This window comes from Triplophysa rosa, linkage group LG22, assembly GCF_024868665.1.
Source record: "Triplophysa rosa linkage group LG22, Trosa_1v2, whole genome shotgun sequence".
Lineage (NCBI taxonomy): Eukaryota > Metazoa > Chordata > Actinopteri > Cypriniformes > Nemacheilidae > Triplophysa > Triplophysa rosa.
In genome coordinates this window covers 9402009-9422090 of record NC_079911.1, presented here as the reverse complement: position 1 = coordinate 9422090, position 20082 = coordinate 9402009, and the positions used below count along the sequence as shown (strand labels likewise).

Sequence of the window (20082 nt, the reverse complement as noted above, 5' to 3'; positions counted from 1 at the left end):
ACATATTAATCTGAATTCATTATTATCAATCTATAGAATTTAATCTCTCCTGAGTTCTACAATTGCTTAACCTGACACCTACAGCCCAGAAAGGCCACTTCAAGTTATAGGTCACAAAACAATATTAAAACAGAGTAAAAACATAAAAACAATTTAAATTACATTCTAAACACTATTTTCAATATCTGAATTTAATGGGCTGTAGAGGGGTGGCCTCTTTATTTGGTCTAGGGCACTTTCAGATACATATGCAGGGGTCCATTTTTCAAGGTCTTTTGGTTCCTTTACTGAGTTTGTCTCCAAGCTGCTGGATCAGTTCAGCAAGTTCTTCAGTGGCCTGTGACTTTTCCTCCAAGAGCTCATAGCGGAGACTGGAAATATCCTGCTTGATTTCCTTTAACTCACCTGCGGAGAACACAGGAGGCATAGAAAGGTTTTACCAAAACAAATTGTAGTTTAGAATAGAATAGAAAAGAATGTTTTACTGGCTATTACAGAATGACTACACAAGCAAGGTTTTGGCTACAGAAGCAAGTACATAAACACAGTTAGTCAGTGTGCAAAAAATATAGTGCAGACAAGAGCACATTACAATGTAAAATACAAAACAACATAAAAAGACAACATAACAAAGACATAAGAACAGAAACTGCTGGTTTAGTGCAGTTATTTACTAGTTAGTAAGAAATATACTGCAAAAGGAATGAGTATTGCACATGGATAATATTGCACAGAAGGGGGAAAGTGACAGTGTTTTTGAAAAACATTAAAGTGATTTAAATTACAGAAGGGTGTTAAAAATCTTTATGGCTAATTGGAAAAAGCTGTTCTTCTGGTGTCTGACAGTTTTGGTTTTAATCAGTCTGTATCGCCTGCCTGGGGTTAGCAATATTAACACACACTGTATATAAAATGTTAAAGATAATTACAGAAATATGTAAATCACAAATTTAAAAGGATGTCAGACAAAATGTTAATCTGTCTGAAAAAAAAAGTATAATCTAAATAATAAAATCTCAGTTTACCTTCATTGATCTCATCACTTTCACTGTCAATTTGGGCCTTCAGGACATATCTCTTTATAAGACGTTTCATGAGATTCTACAAGAGCAAGAGAGTTTAGAATGCTTTATGTGGCAAACATAGGAACAGGGAAATTTATTTGCAGGAATAACCGTCAGTACCTGATATCTTGTCGGGTGTTTGATGGTATTTTTAACTGTGAAACTCTCTGCTGCAGGATAAGGTCGAAACCGCTGAAGCTGTTGAATAAAAAAAATTAAAATTAGCATTTTGTTTCATTAAAAGATGACATTACAGTCAGCGCTCCAAAGAACTTGAGTGGCCTCTGACCTTTGATTGTGGATTGGCCATTCCCATGTCCTGCTGGCCGCTGTTGGTCTGGACCCCGGTCTTGCATGAACCCGCCAACGCTTTTATGCGTTGAGTCATGTAGTAGAATGATTTGGGACTAGGCATTAGATTAAAGGGGGGTGGAAGAGTGCTTCCTTCATCGAAATAGGAGAGCCAAAGCTTGGCACGAGCAAACTTCCATTCGACATCGGCATCCTCCTGTTCTCACAAGCACAGCCAGACAAAACATTATCACATTATCTCAGTGTTGCCTGTAGAGTTTCCAGCATTAGAAAACCTAATTTTTCTCACTTCAATTTCCTGGTATGAGTAGTTGATCATGGCTATCAGCATGTTGAGCAACACCACCACCATTGTGACATTGTAGACCCCGTAGAGTATGTAACCTATGTTCTCGATGAACTTATGATCATACTTCAAGACCACAGAGATAACCTCAGACAAACCAAAGATGGACCAGAACAGTGTCTTGAAACTTTCTTCCACGCTGCAACAAAAATAAACACACACAATGAAAAGAAATACAGACTAGTGCCAAATGTTATCATTTGGAGAGAGTTTTGATTTAGTGACTTACGTGGTAAAAGCAGGGTTGTATTTAGCTCCTAAATAGTAGGAATACAAATTAAACATGCCAATCATAAAAGCAAGGAAGACCATGATGAAGATGACCATGAACTTGAAAATATCCTTAACAGTGCGGCCAAGGGATATCTGTAAGGGTCCAAAACTCTCGTTGGCTGGCAGAACATAGGCAATGCGTGAGAAACTCAGCACCACAGCGATGGAGTACAAGCCCTCAGAGATGAGCTGTGGATCAGAGGGAAGCCACCTGTTCCTGGCTGAGAGGAGAGAAAGAATTGTGTAGATTCTGGTTTCACCACTTGATGGCAGCATTTTGTTTCATCACAGAGAACAGCAGAGAAAAGTCTGTGCCACATTTTATTAGTATTTCACTGTGAAAAGAAACAGGCCCTCTCTTATAAAAGGGATAGTTCCGCTTCTTGATGCTGATTGGTCAATAGCTGTGGTTTATCCATGATGCTGCACAGCACCCATAGCCGACTGTTATTTTAGTTGCATGGCAACATTTTGCTGCAATTTACATGTTAGGGACCATACGTGACCCTGCCTGTGAAAACCAGGCTTTTTGTGATTTCAAGATAAAATCAATCTACATAATGTAAAGAACATTCTGTGAAAATACAACCCTTGATATCTTCAAGTAATTAGGACAAGTCAACGATTGAAAGACAACATCCAATATTTTTTGTGCAAAAAATAAAACGTAGATTCAACAAAATGAATTATTTCAGTTTATAAAAGATAAGCATTAAAAATAAAAAAATGTGTACTGTATACTAAAGTCTATCATAATTATCATTTTCAGCAATAAACATACATTGCCTCTTGTAACATTTTGCTTACATTCAAAAGTACAGACAGTTTATTTTGTAGTTTTTATTAACTGTATAGATGTGTTATGTTTTAGTCAGTTTTAAATTTAAAAACGAAAAAGTAAAAATCATGCTACCTACCATAAGTGAAGTAGGCTACTTCTGCTGGCAGTGAGGCATTGCTCAGGTCTGCATTGGTCACATACAAGTCCACATACAGCTGCGCACGGGAGGCCTGCAGAAAGGCCATGAGCCGTGCAGTGAACGACGCCACAAACACAGACAGCATGCCGAAGTCTAAAACGTTCCACAAATGCATGAGGTACTCACGTGGCCCATCAGCCCAAACCTCTTTACACTCTGTCCAGATCATTCCTGAGTAAAGAATTAAGAGTAACTTCATTACATTCATGTTTAGATTTTATTTTAGTGATGGTCTATATTGAATATATTAATTTGGCCTTTAGAAAAAACTCGAAATAGATATTTTACAAAATAATTTATTATGGATGACCATACTGTCAGCTGTTATCTACTGTACATCTAAAATCTATCTTTTTTGGGCTTAACTGACACTCACCTAGTACCCATTCCATTATCATCAACTCTGTCCAACTGAACTGAGTGGTTTTGATGCGAAAGATTTGACGTGGATGATCGGTGATTGTTTCATTAGGAAGGTTTTTGACTCCTGCAAATCGGTCCGAGGCATTGAGAACCAGAAGGCCCAAGAAGAGTGTAAATGATACAGCGTGAGCTACAAACTTCATGAAGGGACTGCGGAGAACCTGCCCCACCTGCAAAAAAGGTGAAGCAGAAATCAGACATATAATAAAATCAATATTTTCAGACATTTACACATACGTTGCTAGTTGTATAGACCAGGGGTTTTCAAATCTGATAATTGTATCTTTTTTTATCTTTAATAAACACCCGACTTAATAGATAAATATTATAAAAATAGTTTCAATTAAGTTACATTATTATATATTATTTTTCTCACTGTTGTATTTATTTGTGTTTAATTTAATTGTAATCTAACTTTTATTCATATCAATCTTTTTTAATTGATTTACTTCAATAAAAAAACATATTTTAATCACATTGAATCTATTTATTATATATTTATAGAAATTGTTGTCATTTTATTCACATTTTCTATTAGAATCTAACTTATTTATTTTACCAATATTTATTAGTACTTAATTATGATATAATTTGTAACCCTTTTTGTTAACAATTATTCCCTGGACTGTTACGCTGAACCCCTGTCACTCCCTTGCAACCCCCGGGGGTCCTCAGACACCAGTCTGAAAACCCCATACACTTCAAAGTTCTTCTAATATTATTGAGCAATATAAAACAGTGGGGAAGCGGGTGGTCTGCCCAGTTGATTCTGCCAATGATGTCGTACCTTGCTTAAGGGCATAATCCAATAGGCAATAGCAAGAAATGGCAAGCCCACCATCACTCCCAACACTGTCCAGCATTTTACACCTATTGACTGTTGCCGTAGGCCTGACAGATTCTCATACCACAGCGTCAGCAGCTGCTGCTGGCAATTCGGATGAGCTACAAACTGCACAGGACAGACTGAATTAGTCATTGTCTTACACTAGCTTCATAGCTTGGAAAAACATTACATCGTATCTTAAATTCCTTTGTACCCTTTTGACTTCGTACTTAATGGCCAGTTTGACCCGGCTGAGGCAGGGCCTGTGGTGTTCGCTCGGAGGGTCCTGGTCCACATCTCCATTCAAGATGGCCTCCACTTCCTCTGTGTTCCTGCAAAGATCCAGAACCCCTTCCACAAAGTCCTTACACTGCATGGAGAGCTTTCTGTAGTCGTTCTGCATAAAAAATGAAACAGTGACTTTAGACATTTAAATAATCGCTTGCAAAAACAATTCACTCCAACACGCCCAAGTCGCATCCAGCAGGCGGTAAATGACAGCGGAGCGCTCAGCTACGTGCCAAAATTCAGCAAGTTCACCCGAATCCCAAATCACACCTCTGATTGATGTTTGCATTTGATCTTTTCAAACAGAACTCTATCTAATGTAGGACACCCCTGAGAAGCCTACACCAAAAATTATAGCATCACATTGTTTTAGGAGATCAAACATTTTATGTCGAATTACAGACAAGGAATCATTTACACACCATTACAACTGTCGAAAGCGATAGTCTGTTGAGAAAAAACGGTGATGAGAGAATAATAACTGGGTGATTACAGGAAGCTCTCGATGGAGCATCTTTAATAATAGCTCACTAACCACAATAAGAGGAAAACTGTCTGGATTTGAGAACTCCTGATTAGATATATCCCCAGAGCGGATTTCAGAAAGGAAGTTCTCCCTAAAACATTTAAATATAAAACAGCACACATCACTGAAGCGTACGAAGCTCTCTGGAGAAACATCTTCTTTCAGAAAAATTGTGTGTACAGAGATTACGCCGAAACAGAAACTGTCATCGAGCAGCCTCTAATTTATAATGAGGCTACTCTCAGGGGTGGGAAATTGGTTTTCGGCTGGAATATTCGGCTGGTCTGTGAGCTCAAATGAGCAAAGACATTTCTTTCATGGAGACAAGGCTCATTACAGGGTCATGAACATGTTCTTCATGATCGGAGCCTCCTTAAATTAACTGAGAAAGTGCTTTTTACTGCTCAAACTGATTCAAATGTGCTTTGAGAGTATCCTGATAGGGAGTTTGTGTAACTACATAATGAGTCACTGATTGACTATCTCCGGCCATAAGTAAAATTCATACCGTCCCCCCATGAAAGTTGAGACTGTGTATCTCTGCACCCGCTTACCTTAAATTCAGTCTCAATGTTGGCCAGTTGTGCCAACTCATTGCTGAGTTCCAGGGCTGTGAGCACGGGGTCCTCGCTGGACAGCGACAGATAAGCGGCGCTGGCGAGGCCTTTATAAGCGTTCATCCTCAAACGCGAGTGGCTGAAGGAGTCCTGCTTCTGTTTCTCCGCACACTCCCCGCACTTGCAAAAATAGTCGTGCGGTTTCTCAATTCGAGCGCCCTTGAGTAACAAAATATGCACGATTTCATACTCCTTGCAGTGGGCGGCCAGAATCATGGGCGTGATGTCTTGGGAGAAGCGGGTTCCGTCCTCGTCGTAAGCGTAGAAGTCATCATCACGCTGCTCTTGCTCCAGGGGGCTCAGAGTCAGGCGGAGCCCACCCTCAAACGCCGGGTGGGCAAGGATGGCCTCCACTATTCGCACGTAGCCCTTGCTGATGGCCAACAGCAGGGCATCGCCCACCCGTGCCAGACCCTCTTTCTTCAGCAGCAGTTCGGTGACCTCCAGATGCTCGTTGCCTACAGTGAGCTGCAAAGCATTTTGGCCCATGTAATCCACGCAGTTCACGTTCAGCGTCTTGGACTCCTCAAGCATATTACGGACCACGGGGATGTTTCCATATTCAGCGGCATCCAGAAACCGCTCCTCCTCGGCCGTGAGGCTGGTGGCCCTCTCGCTGAACATGTAGGCCGGGCCGCGAACGGCCTGGCGTCTGCATTTCTCTCGTAGGGTGGTGTGTCTGCGCTGCATGGCCTCAAATCTGAATTATAGAGAAAACGTCAATGCATTTGTTAAATAGTGAAACTAGACTGGACTGCAACTTAAAAGCGTTCTGTCAGATCAATGCAGGCACACAAGTACAAACGGCATGCATTACGGTGCAGGAAACATGTAGTCAATGAGATCAATGTAGATGGACTTCTAATAAGACATATCCCACACTACAGCTTTTTCTCATTACGGGAACATACCAGCAGAAAGCGCCCATGGGAACAGATGTTCTTAATGTCATATTGTGTGTGTGATCTTCAACTCAGGACTTAATTAATTCACTTTGTAGAATTAGCTGGAGACGCTTTGTAGTGGCATTTCCCCTTGAACATAAAAAGGCTTCAAAGAAGGAGAATTAGGTTAAATCATAAGCGAGTTATATTTCAACATAAGCCAGGTATACAGCAAAGGACGAAATCTAATTGTGTTCCTTTTTGCAAAAGCCTCAGCGCAAACTGTGCGTCACTAATAATAAAACTTCAACATGATACATCAAACGTTCTGAATCTCTTGTGTGCATTTTGCTCCATCTTCAAATCTTTACTTATCAGGTTTCTGAGCAAGCAGTGGATAAAGAATTGTAAGACTGTAAATGTCTCCATCAATAGTCCGGAAACTGAAAAGAGATTGAAATAACCAGACTGAAGTTTGCCAGCCTAATAGTGGTTACCGACATTCGTGAGGCCAAGAGGTGCATTTTAATGTTGTTCTTTTCTGACTCAAGAGACTTTATGGAGTTGTCAGTTGGGTTTCATTAACGTAACAACTTATTTCTTAAAAGAAAATGAGCTGTATCAAAAAAGTCATAGGTGACAAAGTAAAAACGTATAGAACTATAAAAAAATAATATCAGATAATTTGGTCTATATGGAGAAATATGAGAAATTATTGGGTTGTTAATTCTAAGCACAAATTTGTGACGCTGTTATGATCTCTTCTAAAACTAGCCGAGACACAAATGAGATTCTCACAAGAAAAATCTGAGAAGCAGGACACTTTTCATCCTGTACACAAAACGATATCTTGTTCTCTACAGTAAAGTGAAAGTTATTAAATAGGCTTGCATGATTTTCTTTCCTATGGGGAGTTTCTGTAGTAAATTAAGAACACATGACTTTAAATGAATTATCTGCAAAATTGCCGTAAAAGAAATTCCAACTAAACATATCAAATCTTCATTTATGATCTAACATCATAGTAAACATTTCCAATACAATTTTCATTTGTGTATTCAGTCACACACGATGACACCCGATGATGTCTAATACTTACGAATGGGATGAGTAACTTTCATGCGGATGCCAGTGGTGGTGCCCATGATAGTCGAAGTCATCATCGCTGTCAATCAACCCGTGCGCATGATGTCCAAACTCCAAAACTTTAGAAACCTCACCATCCTGAAGATCTGACAACTCTGTCTTGTTTGGGTAACTTTGCCGGTCCGATTCTTCTACACTGTTGCCAGGCAGAGTCACACACCTGCTTACGATGGATCGGTCAGGGAAAGAGCTTCTATCACTTTGTAAAGCGTCGGAAACGCCAGCATCAGCGGTGGAAAGCGCCAGCGGGATGCTGCAAAGAGCGGCATGAGATATGTTGAATTGCTCTTTTGCATGCATATCGCGGTCGTCCCTCTGGTTCAACATTTTTAAAGCAAAAATGGCGCATGAGGTGTCCAATCTACATGTGTGGTAACTTGCTTTGCAACAAGTGTGAATCAGAGATAGTGAATCAAGCACTCTACCTCCCTTTAAGCCTTTTCTTTGATCACCCCCCCATACACACCACAACCCCATCCCCATCCAACCCGTTCACAGGTGTTACCACCAAACCTGTTGAGCAAAGATCACATGCACGCATAGTGAAGTCAGTGGAAATGAGTCAGTGAAAATCTCCCTCGGGCGAATTTCAGAAATGATTTAATGTGTGAGCTGATATTGACCCCACAAATGTTTTAATATAACATAAATTACGTAAATTGTATTATTATTTGCTGTTTACTCACCTCTTTTACCTAAATTAATATTTTAAATAAAATATTAGGTCAAAACGTAACTTTTTTATATTTTATTTACATTAATGCGTACAAATGAAACCACAAGAAGCTGTTGATTCTCATAGATGATTCAAATAACCTAAACAAAAACCACACCATTCAAGCTCTAGTTCCAGAAGGCACGAGTAAAGAATAAACGAAATGAACTGAAATTTTAAAATATATTTTTTCATATAAATGTATTTTTTTGCTGTGTCTGTTTTGCTGTATTGTTCTGCTGTTCAACACTAAAGGTTTAAAAATACATTTTAGAAGATGTCAAATTTGCCTTGACCCCAAACATTAGGGTTAAACCAAACAAAAGCTATTGAACAAGCTAATATTTTCAAGGATGAAAACCTTCAAACAAACAATGTTTTAAAAATAATATTCCAAAATGTTTCTTACATACTGTTAAATCACGTTTTAGCAAATAATTTAAAAGTGCAGGCAAAGCCTGATTGATGGCCTGCAACAAATGGATGATTGTGTCAATATTTTCCCCTACACTAACTTTTGGGGATGCTTCTGAGATTGAGGAAATAGAGCTGTCAATCACAACAGAGACTTTGCAGAACAATCCCATGCAACAGATGTTGGGAGTGTGGGTGAAACAATGCTGAGAGTTTTCAAAATGTTGCAGTTTTGTGAATGGAGGAGAAATGTCAGAGAGAAAGTGGGAGTTTGAGGTTTTAGAACAGCCATTGTGCAGCTGTACTCCATTCCCTGATAGATTTAATGCTGTCCACACCTCCCACACACAACTGTTTTACATTAATTTCAAGGTCTCTCAGGCCCCAAACAGAAAATGATGGTTAATCAGTATTTTTCTTGTTCTGAAAAACATAAAACAAGACATACAAATGTATTTGCAGTTACATAAGATATGGAGCATTCAGAGAATCTGTATTTTGCCTGGTTTAGTCATTTCATTTTTTAGTAGTTTTCAGTTTTAAGTATAGACCTCTAAACTGATTCCATACTCTGTACTTTGAAATGTGTCGTAAAAGTAGTAGTAGGTTCACACTTCATAAATTAATATGACATGCGTGTCCACAGTATTGATCTATGTTGCCCAATGGGACAGAGATTAGAGACCCAGCCATCACCCAGGTGACATAATAATCCTTTCAGAGAAAAAAGAGAAATCAAAAGTACACAGATGTACACACCCATTCTTCCACAAGGTGTTAAAAGAGACATTCAGGTCACTTCAAGTACAAGCTGGAGCTTCAAGCAATGTTCTCGCAGCCGGTAATCTCTTCTTCAGCCAGTCTGAAACCCATCAAAAATGTGTATGCACTCATATATAATGTATATATTAAATCTATATGCAAAGACACTGTTTATATATATGTGTGTGTGTGTGTGTAGGTCTATATACTATGAGCTCCCTAAAATTGAAATAAATAAATAAACAAATAAGGATAAACAGTGAATGAAACTGCATTAGTGTCTCTGAAAAAAATGGAATAACCACATAACACAATGCTCTGTGAAATGTCACATAAGTATTGCTTCCCTTTCTGTGACCTAGCTGTTGAGTGAAGACAAAAAACATTAATGCCACACCGGGTCCTAAGAGTAACCTGACATTTCTTATTGTGTTTAATCATTGAGTGAGTCATATGAGGCTGCTACAGCTGAACCACATTAAAACTAACAAAAAACACGTTACCATTAAACCACTAGATAATGTGTGAATGGAAAAGGTCAATTGAATTGCAGGACAATTACTACAATATGAGATGAAAAGACATTTTTGAGCATGCAAACATGTTCAGATACACAAATATGGTGAAAAATGTTAATATGATGACTGTCAGTTTTGCAGATTTGTAAAACAAATGTTTTAAAGGGAGAATACACCTTTCCAGAAGAAATTGTTTTTTTTAGTATATCATAAATCCACTTTCATCAGATATGAAATCTTTGGGACAACACTGCCTCCCTCTGGTCATTTTAGTTTAAAAATGCAACCAACGAAACGCTTACCTGCACATGCAAATTAATTAATTGGGAAGAGATTGGCGTGCTTTGGTTTACGTCAAATATGACCCACGACGCTCAACAGTCGTATTTCGCGAAGATGATGTCACTGATGTGGTGGTCGCTTTTAGTGAGTTTATTAGCATACAGAAACGTGTCTGCAAATGAGCTTCCTTTAGAGACGAACGTGAAGGTAATTTTAATGAAACAAGGTGGCAAAATACAAACAGGAACGTTTCTAATCACGTTCAATTTGATCAGAAGTTGCAGTTGATGAAAGCGATCATTTAATCACTTTGTTTTTAGGCAAATGCTTGTAATATTACCGGTGCATGGCGCAATGAACTGGGTTCCACCCTCCGTGTGAAAGTGGAAGGATCGCAGGTCACGGGAGTTTATCAGACCGCGGTGGAGTCCACGCGTGGGGCAGCGGGCCGTGAACGCAAAGCTAAAATCATCGGAGTAGTTGGTGAAGGGCCTCAACCTACAGTTTCATTTGCCGTGATGTGGGAGAAAGGTAACGTTAACTGACCCAAGACAGACACCATCATGAATGTGTTTATTGGCTATATATGTTTAGAGTAACACAATCAACGTCACAATGCTGTTTCCTGACATTCCCGAATTCTCTAAATCGTTACTTTATAGATGGTTTTAGCGGCAACAACATAAACGTTATGTGGCCCAAACTTAACTTATAATTGATATGTTGGACCTCTGCAAAGAATCAATATGTTGAGTAGATTTAATTGAATACAAATTAAATAGTTATATTATCATTTATCACAGACCAGACGTTTACTCGGGGCTGGCGCGTGCGTCCGATGATACCGTTTATAGGCTACTTTATTAATTTGGTGATGCATGTACGATTTATTTGTTCAGTGTAGCTTCATTAAATTTCTCGCATCAAGTTGTGGTAATATCAGCACGCGTGTGTACTGCACATCTGCACTTCATTTTCACCGGAAATGGTAGACTGTACGGGTACTTGAAAGGATTCTTTCAAAAGAAACCTAGAAGAACAGTTACTTGGCTAAACTTGCCTCTCCAATATTTGGAACAAATTTTTAAATTTAAATATTTTTAAATTTAAATATTTTTAAATTTAAATATTTTTGAATTTTTAAATGAAATATAAATAGTTATTATTAGACACCAGCCAAACAGGGACCGGAAGTTAACTGCAGTCCAGGCGCGCGCGTCTGATGAAACGGGTCTATTGCAGTTATTCAAACATTAAAGCGGCCCTAACACACGCGGTTTCTGCCAATCTCATATTAATCTTGAGTACCTATAGGGTAGTATTGCATACTTCGTATCTTCGAAGAGTATTTAGTTTGATCACATTTATAAAAGATGGATACAGCTGTATGATTATTTCCGAAAGCATACGGCGCATGCGGGGGGGGGGATTGGGGGGAGGTATAGGCTGAACTAAAGCCCATGCGCACCCATTGCCAACAAAACAGACATCAGTTTCACTCACCGCATGCGGTTCATGTCCGGCATCTTTTAGCGCTGGGACCGCTCCATATATCAGTTTCAAATGATCTCCGAATCCAGCGTTATATCCACCGTTTACATAACATTCATCACCCAAATGCAGTGAACAAACAAACACCTGAACTTCACGAACGTATGCTCTCTCACTCTCTCTCCTGCACACAAGTGAAAGTGACGTCTGCGCATGCTCCTTCTCCTGCTCTCCTTGCTGCCGCGTGATTTTCCGGGAGAATTGTCCAATAAGGGACTAAGAAAAATTGTTACGAAACAGTTTTATATGTTTGAAAAAAAAACTTTACGAAACCTGTACGATTGCTGGGGGAGTGTATCGAGCACAGAAATACTACGTAATACGCCCAACTCGTTTTTTGAGAAGTTGACCATGTTAAGCATGAGAAGACAGCACGTTTAACATTGTAAATGAGTCAGAATTCATGACACACCGTTGCACCACCCCTTTAAGAATGTAGTGTACACACAAATTGAGATTAGCCTTAAAGGCATTTGGTGTGACCCCGATTTCTCTTAAAATTAATTCATTTCCTAATCATGCTTAACTTTTTTTTACAAATCTTATTTACTACAATTTACTTATACAAATTGTTGCTTAAAGTAAATTAAAATTTATTGTAGTGGTAGAACAACTCTTAACCGGACGAATTCATTGGTAACAGACATTTGCGCTTATCAACCACATGGGGGAACCATGAGCAAAAGTTCTATAGTGTTGCTTTAAGTGTTTGGAAGCAAAGTATTTGCGTTTCTTTGAGTTTTGGTAAGTAATCATCTCATATTTCTGTTCTATAATTTTGTCTTCTTAAATTAACATGCTTGTTTTTCCTGAGAATTGCATACAACTGATATAAATGTTTTAAAAATATAATTCACGTAAGCATACTGTATCAGATATTCATATTTCTGCCATAAAATTAGTTTATTTTATTTTTAATACAATTATTGATATTTTTGGTCGTTATACGTCATTGACCCAATTTCAAAATACTACAGTTTAGGCTGTATTCTACTTTTGAATACTAATTGAAGTATTATGCAAATTGCACTCTTAAAATTCCAGATTCTGGTTATTTTTTGGTGATGTGAATAACTGTAGGGACTGGTAGTTTGGCAGAAATATTTTTGCATGCTTGTGAACACTGTTCTGTATTGCTGTTACAAGTGTTTTACATTTTTACTTCAGGCTCATGTTCTGCTTGGGTTGGTCAGTGCTTCGTTTTACCTGATGGTGTGCGAGTACTGAAAACCTTCTGGCTGTTACGCAGCGTAGCTGACAACTTAGCAAGCAACTGGGGAAGTACCAGGTAAGCAGGGCATAAATAAATGGATTTGCCTGAAGTGAGCAAACCTTACATTTTTCTGTGTTGTGGAATTACTATTGACATTCTGTGTTTCAAAATGTCCCTCTTTTTATTTTAGGTTGGGAGAAGATCTGTTTTTCATGACTTGAATTTTAAATACGAACTCTGTAATACATCCCATTTAAATGACTTAAAGATGTTGATTTTTTTTTCAGTAAGCTTGTGCATTAAACCCTACTGACACATTCAAAGTTCGAAAATCCCTCATGTAATAAAAGACAGAAAGGCAGAACAAGGGAAAAAAATGCTAAATGATTTGTGACAGTCCTTGAGCATGTGATGGTTCTTCTGCAAGTTTAGACTGACAGCATCTCATATGTCTAGCTGCAGGTGGTTCTGCTGGAGAGCGTTTGCAGTCTGATTCTATTGTGCTGAGACGTGTTTAAAAAAACCTCAATCATCACCATATCGTACCATTCTACCATTTATCTCTGGCCAAAGTGAATCTTGAAGTTGTCAACGACTTGAGTTTTAATACACCTGTGCACAAACACTTTAGGTGCTGTTGAAAGAATATACAAGCAGGTTTAAGCTCCGTGTGGTTAGAATTGGTGAACTTTATAGTATGGAGTGAGATCCTGACCAGTGCTGATGGAGGTAGTTTTGTGTGGTTTAAATTATGCATGATCTTGTCATGGTTGTGTTAGCTGTACTGCTTGGAGAGGAGAGGAGGGGAAGGTTAGAGTAAAAAATCTGCCAGTTTGCACAGTGGTTGAATACACAATGACTTTCACAACTGTTCAGTTTTTAACCTGTGTGCCAAATACTGTACCACTATACCTCCTGACTGGAGCTGGAGCTTGCACTTATTCTGCACATTCATCTAGCAGAAAGTGCAAATAAATTTTGATCTTTGAAGTGTGGCATGCTTGTTTTGTTCTCGATCTTATTATATAAACACATCCTATATGTGTGCCGAATAAGTACAGTTATACCCATTTGTGTTCTTGTACACGTGGATGTAGTCTTTAAAACTTATACACATTTAGCACAATATATCGAAGCATGTATTGTGTGTTACTGTCGACATTGTGGTTATCTGCATTGGGTATACGTTTAAAGGCACTAGCGTTGTATTGTAGATTTGCAACGAATCGCTCGGTCCAAACACGACGGTGGCCGCCACAGTACAAAAAGATGTCGTTCTCATGTTGACGCAGGGAAGTGATCATGCGGGCATTAGAAAGACTGTAGAAAGAGCTATGTCTTATATAATACATAAAATAAAAGGTTGTGGATTTTAAGTATAAAAAGAAGGCTAAAACTCAGGCAGGAGCTAGGACCTGCGCTAATATTATAAAGTCTTTTCAGCAGAGATGCGTTAGGACCAGCGGAACTAAGGCTTTTATCGAGATATATATCTATGGAGATACTTTCCAGCAGAGAGACGTTGGAGAGAAAGATCGTCTTAAAATCACCCCCGAGGAGGTTGCTTTGATTCGGATAAGTATGTGAGTAACGTTTGTTTTTCTGTTTGTTAGAACCAAGATATGTTGTTGTTTTTGTTCTAATATTAGCTGTGTGACGGAGCAGTTTTGAGCATCATTATTTATCTGGAACCGTTTTAATATTGTACTCGTCCAGATACTGGAGAGAGAGCGCGTTGGCGCTAAAACTGTAGAGAGAGCGTGTTTTACTCTCTTACTCAATGATGAAAAAATGTACATTTAATCCGCGGGTCACATGCGTGGCAAACCGTAGAGTACAATCCGTACGGATCATCCGCGATCCGTTTCACCACTATACCGCAGGGGAGAGGAAACGCGCGTTGTAGAGTTGTTTGTCCGTTTAGGGCTGCTGTACAAAACATGGCGGTGAATTCAATGTATGTAGGGCCACTCTGTATGTAGATATAAATAGCTTATTCTAAGGTATTACAAACATAACGGTTCATTACGTAAGGTCTTTATACACCTCTGAAGAAATAGTTTTGTATATTATATTGCATTTCTGTCAATAGATCATTTTAAAAACCCCGTATTGTTACTTTAAGTCTTTAAAAAAGCCTAACATGCACAGTAAATATTGTATAAACCAGTAGATTATTTTTGATTTCAGGTGCCGATTTCATTCATTGTTTGTGAAAAAGCTTTTTATCTTATGTTCCCCCAGTCCTTTGTTCTTGATTTTTATTGTTCTTTTTAGAGCTAGATAATTGTTAATCGAAAAATTAAATGCTTTTCCTCAGCTACTGTTAAGGAGCTTATACCCATATTTGGTGATTCTGATAATGTTGGTGGATTGACTTCGAGACCCGTTTTTCATTATGGGACACCTGTCTGATCAGTTAAAATGCATGAATGTAAATTAGTTAGTCAAGCCCTGTAATTTAGGATAATGCAGCTATCACTATATTCCCATTTGGGAGAATGTGCTTTAGAGGATGCACTCGGATGCATCTGGGGCAAAAGTATTGCTATACATACACACAAAATGGCAGGATTTTAAACTCCATTTAGCATGTTGACTTACCTGAATAAGCTGCAAGCAGGGCCTAATGTAACCAATGAATCACCAATGACAAACTGTGTGAGACTTAAGCATACCGTTTTTTTTTTTAGACTGCCGGTTATAGATAGAGAAGCCAAATATGAATGCACAGGCATTATGTTCCTGTAGATTTTCATTGTGAACATCAGTAAGGTACACTAAACGGTTGAGATGAGCCTTTAGTAGTTTAAAAGTAGTTTTAAAAAATATTTTGCCTTAAATAATTGCACCAGCTGTCACAAATCCCATGGGGCATATGAAATAGATCCCCGCACAAGCAAATTAAATAAATCTAGAAAATAATAAAGAACTGTGCGCACCCAAGCTTTGTCAAAAATAGTATATTATAGTTATTTGCATAGTGTAGTGGGTTGAAATTTTTTTTAACACAGACTTTTTATCTATGTAAAGTTTGTGTTCAGAAGCAGGGATAGTTCACCCCAAAATGAAAATCTTGTCATCATTCAGTAGGTACCCATTGACTTCTATTGTATGGACACAATACCAATGCAAGTCAATGGGTACCACTGTTCGGTTACCAGCATTCTTAAAAATATTTTATTTTGTGTTCTGCAGAAGAAAAGTAATACAGGTTTGAAATAACAAGGGTGAAAATATGATGACAGAATTTTCATTTTTGGGTGGACAATCCCTTGAGTAATGTTCTTGATCCTCCATCAGATTCATGGCACTTGTTCAGCACTGGCTTTATAAATGACAGCTCTAAGCAAAATGCATTGAGGTTCTTTTGAACGTGTCAGGAAATAATCCTAAAATCATTTTAATCTCACTGAAGGAGTTTTTGACTAGGCATCAATGGAACTACTTGCAGTAGGCCTATATTTGGGACTATTGTTCTGGATGGATGGACATTTAAATATGTAGTATTTTACCTGATTGTAAAACCTCCAGTTTTTAAACAACACATCTTTGAATTTTAAAACAAATTTGAATCATGAAAACTTTATATTTCAATATGTATCAAAATATTCAAATCTGTATGACAGCGGCTCTCCAGGACCGACGTTGCCCATCCCTGCCACAGATTCAGTCAGGATTATTTTGAGGACGTGTCGTTACTATTATCCACTGCTTCTCAGTTTACCTCTGAAGACTTTTTACTTCAGTCTTCAGTGTACCTTCTGTCTCCGAAGACTCTTCAACCAAATCTGTTGTGAAGTTTAACTTGTCATAATGATTGCTCAGCTCCTCAGCCTGAGCTTATTTTGTGGAGTGGAGAAACATCTAAAATCATGCATTCTTCCATTTGTCTTTCTTCTGTCATACAAAACTTTGTCAGTTTATTTCTAATGAGATTTTTGCCCTTGGCTCTCAGGATGTAAAAAAAAAGAAGAGGAGATGTGTTTAATAAAGATGCAGCGGAATTTGATTTACCTGCATTTCTAATCTTCAACATGTCAACTTCCCCACAGAGATCCACGCTGTCTTTGATCCTGATCTCATCATCCAGGCTTTTCTTTTGTTGAAGCTGAAAACAGATTATTTTTGGAAGACAAACTAACAATACCAAGCGCCTTGAGGGTGACAAATGCTCGCAGGCAGGTGTCCTCCCGAATATACACTGCGTTGACAAAAGTGGCGTTTATTGTGTTCTCTCTGATCAGAATGTCACCGTAACAATTTTCTGTCCTCGTCCAAAAGATTTCCAGTACAGCTGGTCTTATCGAGAGCATTCAGCGCCTCGGCACGAGCTAAAATTTATACGTTTAAAGGGCAATGGTGCCTACGATATATGGGAATATGAAAACCTTGCTTAACGGCAGGCGTTTAGAAAACTGCTGCGTCAGGGCTTGTTTCACTTGACCGATATAGAATGAATAATATCGTATGAGAAGTTTGCTGTAGGCTACCTCACCTCAGAATACAAGTTCACAGTTTGCCTTCACCAGAGACCGAACAAAACTAGACCACACAGCCGGCTTCTTCGCTGTCGGACTCTAGATTTGAAGCAGATTGGAAATGACAGTTCTGGGATGGAGCAGTATGTCATAGTCTATTAATGTATTTTGTAAGTTTAATACTGCAGTTTTGTACTGCAGGGCTTCGCTGGAGTATTTGAATTGTGTTTTGTGTATCTGTTGAATCTGCACTGGTCTCTCCTTAAAGAGTTTTCATACGTTTTAGCCTCACTGAGGGCATTTATGTTCATGGTCAAATCCATCATTAGTGCCCGACTGTTGAACCTGTTCCTCAGGCCAGCCGTGCACAGATTCTGAGCTGAAAGTTGAAAATGGTAGAACATTAATGCTCGGTTTCACAGACACAGCTTGGACTAAACCAAGACTATGCCTTAGTTAAATTAAGATATTTATGTCGCCTTTATAAAAATACCTTAGAAGAATACATTAATGGTGTGCATCTCGAGACAAAACAATGGCACTGATATATTTAGAGATATTTTCAGTTAAGACAGGTCACGCATTCATTTTAGTCAGGGACTAGCCTTAAGCCTTGTCTGTGAAACCAGGTCTAAGTGTTTCCTCTGAAGCAAACTCATTATTCTCTGTTTTCACTTGCTCAATGCCGTTCTCGCTAAGGGTCAGTTCGTTTTCCATTGTCAAGACTGAACAAAGAGCAAATAAGCTAAAAACTGTAAACCATTCAATAAAACGAACATCTATTTAAACAGATAAAAAATGTTATTGCTCAGTTTTATGTCTTTCTTATCGTGACGTTTTTTTTAAGGCTTTAATGATAATGATATGTGAGGTTAACCTACCATCTGCTTTATAATATATTTTAGAAAATATATTGCATGTTTGAAATGAAATACTAATGTACTGCAAATTATTTTTTTAATAGAATGTGTGGGCGAAGATTAACACTTAATACAGTAGTATGTTTACAGTGTTGGCATTTACTTTTTTCCAATTAAAAATGAAAGAGATTTAACATTTTGATAATGACCTAACAGTGCAAAGCCATATTCACAGATAGGGCTAGAGTGAGGCAAAGATGAATGTCGATTTACATAGATTTTTTATTACTTGAATAAGTAGAAATCTGACAGTCAGGTAGATGTGGAACAGGCGTGTTTCAGGTGTTGTTGTGACATGCCTCATTATGTGCATGTTAGTTCTTTGTGGCAAGGTTATATTTAAATTAGTATTTGTGCGTTTTTTTTTTTCATTGAATACAATTTTGTGTAAAAGTATCTTGATTCTTAAAGTCCCAGTGAAATAAAAAATACAATTCCTATTTGTTCATGAAATATTGCAGCGTTTATTGTAAATAGCTTATCGGTGTATGTCATTCTCTTTTAAAAATTCATGTGCCCTCATAATCTTCAGTTAAAATCTGAAAATGCACTTTTGCTCTCTAGTGTCTATTCATCACAAATGACGTAGACTGCTTGAGCGGAGCATCCATTAACTCCTTCAACTGTCAGTCTGCTCCCAGTTCCATTTCAAAATGCAATGGCTGTTTTTATACATCCAATCAAATCGTAGTAAAAAACAAGCCACGCCCACTATTTTTCCTCATTCTAAGTTCTGTTTCACTTGGAAATGCATCAGAATACGGAAGTCAAAATGATCGCAACTTCCAGTTCATGGGGACTTTAACTATTTTAATCAAATAAATAGGTCAAGATGTAAACCGCTGCAGTAATTACTTCCAGTTATTTTGCTACACTGAAATATTGCGTATATTGCATTGTGGGATACAATATTTATTTTCGTGCACTTTATTTATACACGACATTTTTCTGCACGTCGTCTTTAACTTATCCTCATGTTGTTTCATACCCACATTGCAATTTCCTCTGGAAACACAGGACACTGACAGACTAATTGAGCATTAACTTTCATTGCATTGGTTAACAAAAAGGGCGGCATCAACATTTCGTTGTTCTTGTGGCGTTACTTGTTTAATGTTTTTTTGTAACATTGACACAATTACAATTTTTTGGCAAACTATCCTTTAAACTGTGTTTGTTCCTTTCAGCTTTTCCACACAGGCAGGATTTTGATTTGAACCTTTAGATCATTCAGCCGTGCTGTGTAGTTGGCCAGCTGGCTCTCACTGACCAATCAGCTTGGGTCCAGACCTCACACCTTTGTCCCCTGACCTGGCGGGCCCCTAGCTGCACCACCTGTGCCGCAGTCACGGCTTTCTGCTCTACCACCTCCTCCTCTCTGGCTTTCAATGATGTATCTATCATACTTGGTTTTCCAGAAACTTCCCCAGGAGTCATTATTAGCCTTCTGACCCTCATCTTCTGTCCAGATGTCGATTTTGCTACTTGATAGTTTTAAGGTTTAAGCAATGGTCTTGTGGTAGGCTACAATTGAATTTTGC

General features: G+C 38.3%; 2 protein-coding genes across 3 annotated transcripts; one reads left to right on the top strand and one right to left on the bottom strand.

Moving 5' to 3' along the window:
- Nucleotides 1–186: 186 nt before the first annotated feature.
- Nucleotides 187–6345, bottom strand: trpc7a (transient receptor potential cation channel, subfamily C, member 7a). The gene is made up of 11 exons (XM_057321579.1): nucleotides 5593–6345; nucleotides 4439–4621; nucleotides 4186–4350; nucleotides 3352–3568; nucleotides 2913–3146; nucleotides 1952–2216; nucleotides 1666–1861; nucleotides 1354–1572; nucleotides 1185–1262; nucleotides 1026–1101; nucleotides 187–405 (listed from the first exon to the last, which is right to left on the bottom strand). Exons 1-11 carry the CDS (start codon nucleotides 6343–6345, stop codon nucleotides 266–268), a joined length of 2526 nt encoding a protein of 841 aa, XP_057177562.1. The 3' UTR covers nucleotides 187–265.
- Nucleotides 6346–10489: 4144 nt separating this feature from the next.
- avd (avidin) lies at nucleotides 10490–19841 on the top strand. 2 transcript variants are annotated; one of them, XM_057321963.1, is made up of 4 exons: nucleotides 10490–10583; nucleotides 10697–10907; nucleotides 13095–13215; nucleotides 19729–19841. In XM_057321963.1, the coding sequence occupies exons 1-4, from the start codon at nucleotides 10491–10493 to the stop codon at nucleotides 19751–19753; spliced, it is 450 nt and encodes a 149-aa protein (XP_057177946.1). In that variant the 5' UTR covers nucleotide 10490; the 3' UTR covers nucleotides 19754–19841. The 2 variants fall into 2 exon arrangements, with proteins under 2 accessions (XP_057177946.1, XP_057177945.1); XM_057321962.1 differs by lacking the exon at nucleotides 19729–19841 and adding an exon at nucleotides 13331–14064.
- Nucleotides 19842–20082: the final 241 nt, after the last annotated feature.